Source organism: Embiotoca jacksoni, unplaced genomic scaffold, assembly GCF_022577435.1.
Source record: "Embiotoca jacksoni isolate LCO1_2020_lvr unplaced genomic scaffold, fEmbJac1.0.p SCAF_49, whole genome shotgun sequence".
NCBI classification, from domain to species: domain Eukaryota; kingdom Metazoa; phylum Chordata; class Actinopteri; family Embiotocidae; genus Embiotoca; species Embiotoca jacksoni.
Genome location: NW_027185402.1, coordinates 1,401,462 through 1,416,090, shown reverse-complemented (window position 1 = coordinate 1,416,090; position 14,629 = coordinate 1,401,462). Strand labels below are relative to the sequence as shown.

At 41.2% G+C, this 14,629-nt stretch overlaps 1 protein-coding gene across 1 annotated transcript; it reads right to left on the bottom strand.

Annotated features, from left to right (window-relative positions):
• Positions 1-6,244: 6,244 nt before the first annotated feature.
• On the bottom strand, positions 6,245-14,333 carry LOC138210911 (myozenin-2-like). Its single transcript, XM_069170338.1, has 6 exons — positions 14,153-14,333; positions 13,277-13,366; positions 12,278-12,444; positions 9,988-10,111; positions 7,407-7,590; positions 6,245-6,806 (listed from the first exon to the last, which is right to left on the bottom strand). The coding sequence occupies exons 2-6, from the start codon at positions 13,356-13,358 to the stop codon at positions 6,581-6,583; spliced, it is 783 nt and encodes a 260-aa protein (XP_069026439.1). The 5' UTR covers positions 13,359-13,366; positions 14,153-14,333; the 3' UTR covers positions 6,245-6,580.
• Positions 14,334-14,629: the final 296 nt, after the last annotated feature.

The following is a 14,629-nucleotide window of genomic DNA, read 5'->3' as shown; positions in this document are numbered from 1 at the left end:
GTGTTCGCTGTACTGTACTTTGCTTGTCTTGACAATTTAGCAAATTTTCAAAGACAAGAGAGAGTTTGGTTCTCTGTCTAAATTGCTGTGACATTAAATGGCTGTTGGTCTCAAATGTGAAAGCCCAGCAAACCACCGGTTTGATTCTGTTGTGAAGGTCTTTTAATTTGAGATTAATTATCAACCCTTTGCCAGCTCTGCAGGGAGACGGTGCGCACAGTAAGTGCCCCACAGAGAGCCGGTGCCATTGCCCCGACTTCTCACCTTGAAAAAGCCCCAGTGAACAGCTCGAGATTTGCTGAACAGTGAATAAGCACAGCTCAAATGGCAAGCCAATGTCCTCTCTTTGCTCGTGTTACCATTTTTGCAATTTCACCAGCATCAACAATAACAACACAATAACTATTACATATCAACTCTGTGGAATCAGGTTTACATAAACATGTTATATTCAGTTCTCTGATTTCAATGTCTGAACAAGTGAGTTCATGTTTTGACCAGTGTATTGATTCCATGATGAGCTGTATTGGGTCACTGGGCGGCTATATTCCATTTCACCCCAAATGTGCCGTGCCATTTGAAATGGTGTATTTTTAGCCCTGTTGTCTGGCTTTTCAATCTATATTTACAGTATGCTACAGACACCATGGAAAGTGTGTCTGAAAACCACACAACTTATTTCAAAGTGTTTCAGTGGACTACTTTTACACAAATGTAAAATCAAATTTGAAATTAATTTATTCACACGGCAAGAATCAGTTCCTATATTCAGATAGGACAGTGGGAATGTAGCGTACGCTAAGTAAATTTGAATGAATGAAGCTTCTTCTCTTACTAGTCTCATCTGCTGTAGTAATAGCATCTGCAAAATTTAAGTGTCTAATTAAAATGTAAACTAAATCTGCTCCTGTCTTGGCCTGGGTAATAATAAATGGCCTAGTTTGGGTGCATGTTTGTGTCCGCACACACACATTTGTATGCGTGTGGTATCATGGGAAATGAAAATAATTCAAATGGAACAACTTGTACTAAAAGAAAAGTAATGAGGACACAAGTTGTTCGGACCACAGCCATAAACTCAAACAAATATGGGATATCTTTTGAAGAATACATTGCACCGTGTGAGTTCAAATTGTGAGGTTGTCCATCAAGGTTACGTCTCTTCAATGAAAAACACGCCTTATTCAACTCCTGGAAAACCTGCATGGAGAAGAATGACCAAACAAAGCGATGCTTGTGATGTTTTCTGTGAACACCATTTGTTGTGTTGCTATTGAATTACTACTATTGAGTAAATCACACAGAAGTGAATACCCCGTTGTTACGTAAGAGATTAAAACATGCTCCAACGCCACAATGGGGGCCAGGGGAGGTGACGCCTCTGAAACAACTTAGCTTTATAGTATTGAACTAGGGATAAAAACCCGGTAATGATGAGTGTTTGGAGTGAAAACGCTCCTCAAGTTACACAAGAATAATTACAAGTTCTTGGAGAGGACTTTTTGTTCAACCACTTTTCAAACCATTTCATGGCCATGACATCTGACAATAAAATTTCAAAATAGGAGTGTTAAGAGAACACTGCTAAGAATTAAACTGATAAGATACAATTATCTTTTAGCATCTTGTCTGTGTCATATCTAACTTTAACTGGAATGGTATTTGCATGCTGAGGATGACTTGTCATTACCACACACACAAAATGATGTCCTAGCACAGCTGCATTTCGTAATATGGGAGCAGGTTAGAGATTTTGTTCATCCACGAGAAAAAAAACTCTTCCGTTTTACTTTTCATTCATTTGTATTAATTTACATTTTCTCTCTAAACCCACATAAGACTTTGCTCATTGTTTTACTGCAGAAAAGTGGATGACATGAGCATAATTTTTTGGCAATTGCCCATGTTACATTAACTCTGGAGTGCAGCCAAAGGGATGACTGTGATATATTCCACTGCTGTGTCTGCTGTATCCACGGTAGCTGCAGCACACGGGAAAGGCATGATATCGCCTCAGTGCTGCATGTTAGGAAAGTAATAGGCGTCATTGACTAAGATAAGGCACATTAATTATTCTTCCCCCCCCCCCAACAACATCACCAGAATGGGCTATTTCCTCCCCATCTTCACATTAAGGACATTCAAAGCTATTTTCTGCTCTTTCTCAGCTACATTAGATGAGAACCAAGCATTTGCTTGTCATCTGAGGGTGTCAGTTTGTTTAGTTACTTGTTGTGTTAGCAGTTGTAAGTTCATAATTCTTGACTCACTATTAACCAAAGAGAGGAGGTTGTCGTACATTGACCAGTCAGGAACATAGATGAGTCCCTGGAGGCAAAAGACAGAGGTTGGATTACTGAGACAGAGCACAGCTCTAATTGGTCTCAAGGGCTTTTGCAAGTAAACAGGAACACAATTTTGAATGTTCATCTGTCCACACGAGCTAATTACTAGCCTAGCTGTGTGCATCCTTCCGTGAACTGGTTTCAACAGTGGTGAATTTATGAACACTTAAACTCGATGAAAGCGAGTGCACAGTGCTCAACAATCATTTTCTGTTTTTAAAGGAAGTAGATCAGAGATTAATTCTGGCGTTCACCTTGTGACCCAATTAAATAATCCCCACAAACTTGTGCATAGACTCATAGTAACGTCATTGTTTGTAATGTGCACTTACGCTGGCGTGCAACTCTTGCGCACCCCGCTGACACTTGATGGATTGAAACTTTTCTCAGAGCGAAACATAGTTCAAGGTACTGCGTCATTTCAGCTCGTTTCAGGGCGTGGAATGTGTGCCCCATCACCCTTCACCTCACCTTGTCAGCAACCCAACACCACCCTGCTAACCCCTGGGATGCATTATGTTCCCTCGTATTTTTAGATATCCCATTGGGCTTTGCACTTTTCTGTGAAAATGACCACCTGCCCCGCCCATCCACCAGGCTCAGCGAGTCCATCATGTCATTAAATGAGAAAGACATAAACTAAAACGCTGACACGCTGGATTAGCTGTGCTTGTCAGTTATCAAAGGTCATTTAAAAACAATATTACAAGGTTAATCCCAGATTTCCAACACGTCTGGTGGAAAATCTGAGCATACATTCCACTTGAAATATGACAGTGAACTCATCAAAATGGTGTCTGCATGCTCAAATCTTTTGGAGAGCCATATGTCTTCATCCTGGTACCGCTCAGTGCCCTTGCAGTTGTTATTTCACAGCACATTTGTTTTCTCGCTCGACCCATGCATACTTAAAGAAATCCTTAAGGGATATTGGCTAGTCAAGTGGCTCAACCTTTTAGCAGTTGTCTGTGTCAGCAGCATACTGCACACTCAGTGTTCAGTGCTGTGTGTGCAGATGGAAACCCAAGGGACATGAGCTTTGAAACATGACAGTGAATGCAAAAGCAGCAGGGTCCATTGTTAACTGCTGATGAAGATCCAGAAGGCCAGCTGCTCGGACGGAGCAGGCTCAAAAATACAGTCAAAAACTCCAGATGAATTTGAGAATTTAGTTTAGTTTGGCATCACTTTTTGCACACCAAAAAAACATCATGTTTTGTGTTACATAACGTGGTCTCTCTAGTCCTGGATGTCTATCAGGTGTTTGTGTACTTTCTCCCTCTCCAAATGCAGTTTCTAAAAGGATTTTCCTCGCTGAAGCTTCAACATGCCATCCCGTAACTTAAAAGAACGAAGCACTATAAATTTAGTCTCTTGCTCAAGGACACTACAGGAGCCAATTGCTGCAAAAAGCTTCAACCCCATTTATATTGGGATGATCCCTCTAAACACTGTGCCACCAGTTTGTCCAAGGCAAATTGTAGACCCAATCTATAATACAGTGCTCAGTGCCTACTGTGCCATTCCATGCCAAGGCAAACATGCCTGAGGGGAAACGGTTTGCGGTTAGAGACTAATAATCGAAGCGTCTGGCTCCCCAGCCCTCAGCCTACGCCACAGTCCCTGCCAATAATATTTCCGTCACTGCATTTTGATAATGGCTACATTCAAAGTTCAAAGAGAGTTCATGCCTGCTCCCGATAAACACTGCTTGATATTTACTGTGGTACTTGGCAGAGCTGCTGGCACTGTCGGAAGCTGGGTGGTGTGCTGTACACACAGTTTTGTGAAGAAGCTGGCGAGAGGAATTCAGCAGGACTCAAGAAGGGAGTGGTACCGGGAGCTGCACATTCCAAAGGCCCTCCGAGAGACGCCAGGAATGCTGATGCTGGACTTGGTCACATGGCAGTTAGAAATCTGAAAGGCATTTCCTAATTCATTTTTGGAAACAGAAAACACATCACTAACTTGGACACAATTAAACATATACAGATGCAATAGTCTTCCAGAGTGTGGTCAAGAGTATGAGGAAGCATGGGAAATTATCATAATACAAATCGCTACAAAAATGCTTTTCCCTATATTTTCTTCTGATGGAGTTTGACCTCCTGAAGATGCAATTTCTTTTGTCTTTTTTTTTTTTAGCTATTATGGCCATCATTGTGTAAATCAACTAAACTATCCCTCTGATTACTCCAATTAAGTGTAAATAGATTGACTTAATGGAAGGGCCTTATTGGATGATGGATGCATCAATGCACGTGGTATAAAAGAACAAATGAGAGAACTACCAAAAATAAATACGCGTGTTGGAAATTGGTCAAATGTCCCCACAAAAACCATCTAATACACGTAACTGACATCCATAAAACAATGTTTTCATCAACTGCTTCGCAAACCAGGCCCATTACTTACTTACCTGATGTCAAAGCTCAGTGATATGCTACAAATACAACGTTATCTAACACGCAGTATGACACATTGTCACAGTGATTAACAGCTTCAGCCTACCAGCACTGAGATCTCACCCCTCATCACCTGTGTGTTTTCACTGATAGTCCTCCTGACTGTCTATCATCTTGTACGTTGGCATGTATCTTTTGTACTCATCACAATTTGATCGATCACTTGACTAGAGCTCTAAAAGCGTCACACATCACAGGGACCAAACCCACAGTTTCCAGCACTACTTAACACTCCTGAAGTCAAAGCTTAGCCTGTGGTCAAAGGTCAAATGCGTGGATATCTTCTTCCATGGATTCAACTTGTGGTGTGTGGATTTAGTCACTCAGTGTTTACATTCAAGAGGAATGAGATCATGGAAATGTTTCACATAAAAGGCTGGAGGAAACCTCTAAAGTATTCATTTCTCCACTGAGAAATAAAGTTTCTTTCACGTATTAAAGTACACTGCTGTTTATGAAGCAGTAGGCTGTAAATGTATTAAGAACAGTAAAGACAAACATTGGTATTATAAATTTCTGTTATATTCCCCACACTTTTTAAAGGGAATAACTAAGTGCGTATATATATATATCTTTTTTTTTTTTTTTTTTTTTTTTTTTTAATTTCCCCTCAGGGATTAATAAAGTAAATACCTACCTACCTATATACATGTACAGAATACATCGTTAAAAGCAATTTGCCCAGAGGAAAAAGTATGCAAGCTTGGAGGTATTTACTGCAACAAACAAAGTGTTTTTGGTTTAATAAGGACATAACACAAGTGTTTAGCACCATAATTCATTTTTAATTAAGTATAAATGACTAAAATTGTAACTATTACTCATATTTTCCACACGTGGAAAAATTATAAATTAAATCCCAGGGTAAATAATAAACTTCTTTCAAATTGCTAAATGAACACTTCATTATCTTTGCATCCCCTGTACAACCTGCATGCAGCTTTGAACCAGTGTATTTGCTTAAGTCTGAGATTAATTCTGAAAACGTAATAAACAGTAAGACAGATGGGGAGTGGGCACAGCTCATCATGCTGCTCTCCCATCAATCCCACTCCTCCGACTGGGCATCGCCAAACGGTGAGAGATGCATCAGTCAAGTTGCTTGTATCAAAGAAGCAGATTTGATTTGTCAGGCAGTGTAACCTTGAGGCGCGTTATCGTGGCACACATGCATCTTTGGCGTCTCACACGATGCGATAAGTGATGGCTTTGCATAGGACTATAACACACAGGCGCAGCATCATTCACTCAAGGGAGCCTTCGGTGTAGCTCATACCAACTCACTGTGAAATTATTGCCTGGGGGCATGTTATGAATACGTTACCAATTTGCATCCATGGCCCAAAAAGGAAGTATGAATTCATTTTATCAACAATTTCAGAGGCAGAGAAGTGACTGAAAGTGAAGAAACAAAAAAGGACAAGTCACATAGGATTTAGTTTTTTGCATTCTACACCACTTTATTGAGCAAAAACGTCTCTCCAAGATAAAATACTCTTATGCACATTAATATACAACAAATATAATTTGTTCCAGTAGTGTTTCTGCCTACTATACGAAGAGATTTATTTTGTATTTTTCTCTGCAGTGCAAAAGTTACCATCACTGGAAAACCAAGGGATGCTGCACACATGCTAACTTGAACAGCAAAACCCGACAGGATGCTTTCTCTCACCCTGACTCTGCTCTGACAGTAATGTCCCCCCGCCCACAATAACCTCGGGTGAAGCAACTAAGCAGACAGCATCTCTGTGTGACTTCATCGCGGGTTCAAAGGTCTTCTGACTCAGGGATGAGCACAGGCTCAAGGCAAACAGTGGGGAGGGAGCCAGGATCCCCCGCCGACACCCACCCCAGAGCAGATCTGTTGAAGGAGGGTCGATTTACTGCCGCATCGCCCTGGAGCTCCGGAAGCTCCGGGAGGGGTTCTACCTGCAGGGCCTTGATGGGAGCAGGTCTGGGTGCCTTGTTGAAACCGCCGAAAGGTGTTGCCACCCTGGAGGTGACAGAGTGACGGGGTTAATAGTAGCCGTCATGTGCTACTGATTGGCACTGCAATGGCATTTGAAGTGATGCAACTAATTAAAGCGCGTCAACGACTTTGACCAGGGGACATATTCCAAGATATTGCTGCTGAGGGTGAGACACACCATGTTATGAGTTAGCTGAAGGACAACCCTTGTTTTGCTCTCTCAGCACTCGCGTGCATGATAAACTAAGGCAAGACTTCTTACCGTTTTTGACTGGATGAAAAGTTACATTTATGAGCAGTAAAACACACTCTCAACACCTTCAGTTTGTTACACTCAGGGGTATTTCTGTTTCAGTTTTACTTGGTCTGGCGTGACCGCTAGCTTACGTTATGTCTATTTTCAACAATACTGTGTCAGTTTTCTGACCGAGTCTCCTCTTCTTATGCAACTGTTACACTATGTCCCAGCAATGAACCCATCATTTTGACTTGCGGTCACAGTGGCTGTAGTCTCGCTTTAGATATAAAATAGTCAGAAGACGTGCATTTTGATTCTTTAAATTCGACATTTCACAGCGAGCTGTATTTCATTGATAACTAGCCGTCCACCTGTGTGCTTGTTACCTGTTGAAACTTTTGTACCCTGGGAGGTCTGTTTGGGGCTCCAGCTCAGGCATGCGGGTGATGAGCGTGTCAGCCAAGGCCGGGTCATTGATGATGGCCTGCTCCCACGGTGAGTGGTAGGACTTTGGCACAGCTGTGCTGTTGAACCTCTCTGGAGGGATGTCTTTCAAAGGACCTCCATACCCTGGGTAAACGATACAACACAGACACTGAATGAATGCAGGGCTTGCATATGTCAAATAAACAACATGCTTTGGCTTTTCCATTTTCCTGTTATATTTATACACATTAGATATCTTAATTCATACATTTTTAATTCAGTTCTGCTGTTAGACATTTCTCCACCTATGGCTCGTATTAAAGTAACTTCAGAGTCCAATTCTTCATATCTGAAAGCAGCAACAGGCAAAGATGCCGTCCAAAGAAAGCTGAAAGCTGAAGAAAGCTTTGATCACACGAGGGCCAGCTATCGATGAGCAAACTTGAGAGTCTCATCTTATGATTTCAGAGAGCTGAAGTTAAAAAAAGTTCACCTCTCGCTGCCATTTGGAGCTGTCAGAATTCAAAGTTGCTTCTTTTTTTTCTTTTTTTTTTTAAACTTAAAAGTACTTTGTGTTTGCTGCCATCTGAAAAATCTGATACTTGTAAGATTGCTTGCAAGGCTATTTTATTTTTTCCTAACACACTGAACGAAGTTGAGGTGTTTGAAATTAGACTGTGGGTGAGTGTGAGGAATGAGAACTGAAGAGTCTCATTACAAAAGAAAAGATAGAAAAATAAAGACAAATCTCATAATTAAACCTACAGTGAAAAAAGGAGAAATAACACATGAAGAAAATATAATCTTAATTTTATTTCTCATGAATATGTAGCTAATTAATAGCAACCTGGGCGTTGGATTTTGCAACCCTGTACTATTTTTGCTTCTTTTTATCCTTGTTAAAGTTCACAGCAAAACAACTCAAGGGACATCTACCCTGTGTTTTGTATGTGTGTGTGTGTGTGTGTGTGTGTGTGTGTGTGTGCACGCCTGCATCTATGTCTGCCCGCATAGTCTGTGTGTGTTGATGGGAGAGGCCTATCCAAAGCACTATCCTTCAAACCCAGTGCTTCACTCAGGGGGGCTTACAAGCTCAGGCATTACATAACGCGGGGCATCGTGTCACATCCTAACCTCTCACAATGAACAATCCCCCTTCCTGAGTTTATGTTTTGCCCTGAGGAGGAAGCGGGAGAGACCAAACAGACCTGTGGGGAAGTTTACAGATTTTTTTTTTTGAAGGGAATCCATTACAAAACAGTGTAAAATATTTTCTGAGGCCGTGGAATGTCGTTCTTGCGGCTGGACGTTTGGCTGAGTTGATATTTTTGTGGGAAAGGACTTTTATTCACCCAGCTTTTTTGTGGAGATAAAAGAGGGATCTCAGAAAGCACTGAGGGGACACGGAGAAAGACAGCAAGCTGGCTTTTTGTCCATAGATGTTTTTTTCTAGTGCTCAACATTTTTGAAACGTGGTCTGATAATGAAAGACACATTTGATATGTCTGCAGGCTTTGTTGAAAATGGCACAAAATTCAGAGCAGGACAGTTTTAGAAAGTTTATATATACATATTAAGCTCTATCAGAATCCAAAGTTTTCCATGTGTAAGAATATTTCCTGGTTAAGAAATACTGCTAGCAGCACAGGAACATGGAACATGCACCCCTGGGTGGATGAGTAGGCTATTTTAGGAGTTCTTACCATTTGATACCTAATGCACTTTGGCCTAATTTCTGCTACAGCTGGAGTGACTTCATTCAGATACTGTAGGGTGATGTCTGGTGCAGAAATAACACCCCACCCCACTGTAGACATACTCATCCTTGGATTAGTATCGGTTTTGTGTCAACTAAGCAAAACCTAGAGATGAGGGAGGATGTGAGCGCAAAGCTGATGGTATCAGTGGCACGAGAGGCAAACAGGAAGCACTTCTCATGGGTCAAACTCGACAATCTTTAAAACGATGGTTAAAGCTGATTGCAACAAGGAGGGTTTAAAAAAAAACAAAAAAAAAACTAGAGAGAAAGAGGGGAATGTGGAGGAGTGGACATGAAACAAAGGAGTGGGATGAAGATGGAGAGAAAAAGTAAGACAGGCAGAGAGAGTGAGAGTGAAAACCATGTAATCATATTGTGCCTGAGGCCGGCTCATTCCAGGCAAGGAGAGAATGTTTTCCAACATTATCAAAGCCTGCGTGAGTACAAACAATGAAAAACAGTTGAATCCTTATCAAAACAGCACATCCAGTACTTTGTGCACGGCGCAGTCTCTCCACCACAAGCATTTCTCACGAGCTACTCTGCATTCAACATGTGTGTATATTTAAAAAAAAAAAAACGCACGCACAAGGTGAAGTTCAGGATGACGAAACAAATTACAAAGCCATTTTAAATGTGTTGTTTTACAGAAACAGGGACTGGGTAAGGTCGCAGAGTTGAACAGAAGTCAGCAGGCCAACTTTCACTAGAGTGTATCGCTGCTGTAGGATTAAGGTTCCTTGAAAAGAGTTACAGTGCACTGTATCACCAGTGTTACCTACCCGGGGCGATGCTCTCTGGATTTGGCACCATACTTGTATCTAGTGTGTCAGAAGTCACTTCAGGTGGCTGGCTGACGTTCCCGTTGCTGTCCAAGACAGTCTCAGACTGAGAAACCACTGAGTTCTGAAAGAAAGATCAAAGAGGTTTAGATGAGCTTAAAAGAAAAGTTTAACACTTTTTTTTTGTATCTGTTGGGATCAAAAGTTAATGCTCGACTTCAGACACAGTACGAGACGATTTGTATTGAATACAGTGGGAGCTCTTCTTGAGATTCCTTTGAGCTCTGTTTTGGTCTCTACCAACCAACCAACACTATCAAATAATGGCGCAAGTCAGCTGTAAATTTTCCACTTTGTTCACCATTTGTCAATCACCTTTTTTGTCTAAAATTGACTGCTGGACTGATATCATACAATGGATTTATTAAAGATTTTGTGCTGAAAAAAAACAACAGCTTACCATATTAACTCTAAATGCGATGAATTATCAACATTGTGTTCACAGCTTGTTTCTGCTGCCATTTCTCACAGCTTTGAGGATTATTCATCCATGAAATAAGTGACAAAATGTGGTTAAATAATGTCTGCTGAGAAAGATTGTGACAAAATCAACAGCTACGAACAGCTGGCAGCAAACATAAGAGAAGTTCTTCGTAAAATGGAGGGTTGAGCATCTGTGAATTCATGACAACTCTGTCCATTTCATCTTTTGTGGAAGATGACTGAATGCTCATGTATGAAAGTATGATGAAGAATGTTATTTGCAGTAAATCGGTGGTATAGTAACCTTGCTGATTCTTACTGCAGCTATTTCACATGTTAAGAAGTTACCAGACCTCACTTTTACATGTTTATAAGTAAAAAGAAAGGCTGTCTGTCCATTTTCTCTCAACATTACAGACATTGTTTTGTGAGCTGGGATGAAAAGTACTGCAGCCCAAGCGACCAGCTTTCATCCCTCTGAAAGATATTCATGATGATTTAGGCTACTCCAGGACTTCCTCAGGAAATGTTGACAACTTGAAAAAGAATCCTGCCATTACCCTGAGCAATAAACAAACCGAGATATGCGAGTCTTTTTCACTTCAAAGATAAGGGGGAAAACGTCCCTAGAGCACAATAATTATTTTATCTGTGGACTTCAAGAGGGCATTGAAAAGTACACAAGGCCACCACACAACTAAATCCAAGAGGATATAACTAGTGCTGCTAATTAATTAGATATAACAAAGAGAAACTTAGTTAGCTTATCTTGATAAAATTTTACTGAGAGCTGTAGGACATAAATTGGCCTATGTGCAACTAGGTCAGGCTAAGTAGTTCTAGGGAAAGAAAATGCTGACTTGGCACAGTGCCCATCCATACACAAAGGGACATTAATTAAATTACTTGTGACCAGCTGGAAGACTTTTACTACTATTATTCTGAGGTGCCCCATGTCTGTTTGCACGAGTCAAGCAAACACTTCAAGTGCTTGTTTTTTGCCACATAAGGTTTGTATAGGATGTAAAGTATTGTGCAAATGTTTTTCATGTGATGGAGGGAAACAATGTAGTGAAAAATGGATGACTGTGCATGAAAAAACACTCTGCAGTCAACTTCACTTAACTCTATTTAATCAACGTGTGTCAGTTGGCTGTAAGTCTGCTGCATTGTATGTGTATTTAAAGGAATAGTTCTGCATGTTAAGCAATTATTTGCTTATTTGTTGTGTTTATCAAGAGTTAGATAACCACTCTAATGATTGCTAGATGAGAAACCAGGGCCAGGCCAAGGTTAACATAGCTCATCGTAAAGACTTGTCTGTCACTGGGGAACAAAATCTCCCCGTAAAGCTCAGTAGTTGACAGGCTAAATTATGTTTGTAAGATGTATAAAACAAACACAAAGTGTAAAAATCTTTTAAATAAATAATGTCATAATAAAAGGTGCAGTTTTATGAAGATGTACTGGGAACTTGCAGTGCTCAACCAAGGAATAGACCATTGTATTTTTTACACCTTAGATTTGTAGGGTTCACGCATTAAAAATTTTTAGTGGGTTGGAAAAAAGCTAATAGTTGTTTTTTTTCTTCTTTACGACAGAGCCAAGCTGACCAGTTTTTATGCCAGGCAAACCTAACTCGCTGCTTCTAGCACAAATATGAGTGGAATTAGTCTTCTAAGTGTCTTCAAACATGAAAAATGTTCCCAAAATGTCAAACTTTTCATTTAGACAAAAACAAACAAATGAGGTTCTTTGTGGGCTTTTGTGTGGCATGACTTCATGCACATGTGATCACACGTCTTACAGTGAGCTGCTTGTTGTTCTCGTTCTGGATGTTTTCAAAAGTGTATTTTTCGGAGCGTCTCTGGCGCATTTTGAAGAGACGGGAGCCCCGGTTGGAGGCGAGAGACAGTTCCTCCAGCATGATGTCCTTAGGCACGCTCACTTTCTTCCCCAGATCCATCTCTATGTCTGGACAGAGGGAGATAAAACAACAGACTAAAGATCCTGTGTGTATTCAGTACAGTGATCAGACTTCTGACAGGACAGATTTATTTTCCTAATTCCTCTACTCCCACCTATCAAGCCTTGTTGAATACAAATTATATTCACAGAGGGGGGGAAAAACAGTTTGCTGCAAATACAAATCCCTGCACATGGATTGCTGACTTGGTACTCCTGCCAATATGACGAACGAGGAATTATCTCCCCTCGCAATCAACCCATGTCCCATGCTTGTTTTGTGGTTGGCTCCGCATGCTCGCAACTGCATGCTGATCATGGAGATGTCACAGGCCTATATCCAAGTGTGAGACTTATAATTTGCCAGAATATCTTTCAGCTGTCAGTATCCTTCAGACCCTCCCTATTCCTGAGCCACACAGTTGTCCTCGCCCTGAAATAGCGTGTTCAAAGGACAACGACAAAGGGATTAGTTACTTTGACCCATAAAAGTATTCATTTGCTTATTTATAGTCAGGGGCATAGAGGGGAGGGTTGGCAACTGCCGCACTAGAAAATAGTGGGATCATGCGTTGAATGCAGCCGTGGCCGGTGTGTGTCGGGTGAGATGGTGTTTACTATTAAGTTAATATGCCCGGGATTTAAATGTGTCTTGTAAGTTATGGTGTTAAATCCATGTCTGTGTTGAGATGTGGAGAAAAACAAGAAGGTAGATGGGTGAAAGGAGGGACGTGAGAAGAAGGTGACAAGGAAACAGAAGCAAAGTAAGGATGCAACAAGAAAACTGAGAGGTCAGAGGGATTAGGAAAATGAGGAAGTGAGGAGGAAATTATACGGATACCTTCCTGAGCTAGAAATTCCTTGCAAATCGCTGCAGCCTGCATTTTCCTTTCCCCGGTTGTCATGGTGGAGAACTGCGACATGGCTGCCCCTGGGGAGTACACGGTGAGGCAAAAAGTCACAGGAGACAGTACACATCAGTGCAACCTGTTCAGATGTATAACGAGAGTCAAAAGCAAGGCTGCATTGATTGGCCAACATCAACCGTCCACAACACGCCACCGAAACAGGTTGGGGCAGCGAACAGGACAAAGTTAGCACGTCCCTTTAAATAACCTTGGCCTGTTAAACACCAAGCACATGTTCTTTAGATATGGCAACGAACTGTGTCAGGGGTCTGAGAATCAATAGGTTTGAAATCACCAAAGTGTGCTGAGAGGACCAAGGTATAAAACACGGTGCTGCCACCGCAAACATGTGAGACAGTGGAGGAAACAGCATCATGGAAAGTTTTCACTGAGGTGTCAGTGAACACAACACACATGTTTCAGTCCAATCTAAAAATGTCTTTCACAAAGTTTCTTAATGAAACATACAGTAGGAGCATTTCATATTAAAGGGTGATGTGTTCTCATCATTTAGAAATGAGCGGTTTCAGTTCAGTATAGACAAATGGCAAGTTTGTAGAATTAACTTCTAACTTTCAGAATCTATTTATATCTGGAAAATTAAGCTGTACATCACATAGGAATGCTGATCAATAAGGAGATATATTTTGCAATAATATTTACAAAAAATAATCAAATCATTTTGTTTTTAAAACTGCAACAGAAGGCCAGGAGGCCAGCTGGGAGTGAGAATCATGCTTAATTCAAAGTGCAAGGATCACATTAGAAGTGGACAGCACACATGTGGAGAGGCCCGAGTGATGGCTTACCTGTCCTGAAGGACCCTCAGGGGGTAGTCTCAAGTTGTGCCTGTCTCCTCGGGGTAGGAAGTTGGAAAGGAGAGAGGCTGGAGGGTCAGACTGGCTAGTTCGAACTGTGTTGGGTGCTCATGCTCCCCGGCACTGGGGCTTGTCGCGGGGAGGGCGGGCAGAGGGGGCTGCAGCCTGATCCAACTGACTGAGTGGGTGGGTGTCAGTTTGTGTGTTGTCATTGGTATTTAGTGCACAAGCAGAGAGGGGACTAAATTTAGAGTGCTGCCACTACTGCTAACTTTGCCCTGGGTCTCTCTCTCCCTCTCTCTTGGCCGGTGTTATTACAGTAGCTCAGGACAGTTTACACTGATTTCAAAACAGGAGTATATTTTTGTCCTTGGGGGTACTTTTACAGTTATTGGTAAGGAGCTAAACTACTATACTGAAATAAAAATAGAGTTTACAATTAAATTAAAAATATACATTCACATTTTG

Bases quoted from the DNA above. Each gene is read 5' to 3' on its own strand.
- LOC138210911 (XM_069170338.1), bottom strand. From the start codon at position 13,358: ATGTCGCAGTTCTCCACCATGACAACCGGGGAAAGGAAAATGCAGGCT. The intron at 12,445-13,276 runs GTATCCGTATAA...CCCTCTGTCCAG, and splicing joins GGAATTTCTAGCTCAGGAAG to ACATAGAGATGGATCTGGGG. The intron at 10,112-12,277 runs GTAAGACGTGTG...TCTTTCTTTCAG, and splicing joins AGAACAACAAGCAGCTCACT to AACTCAGTGGTTTCTCAGTC.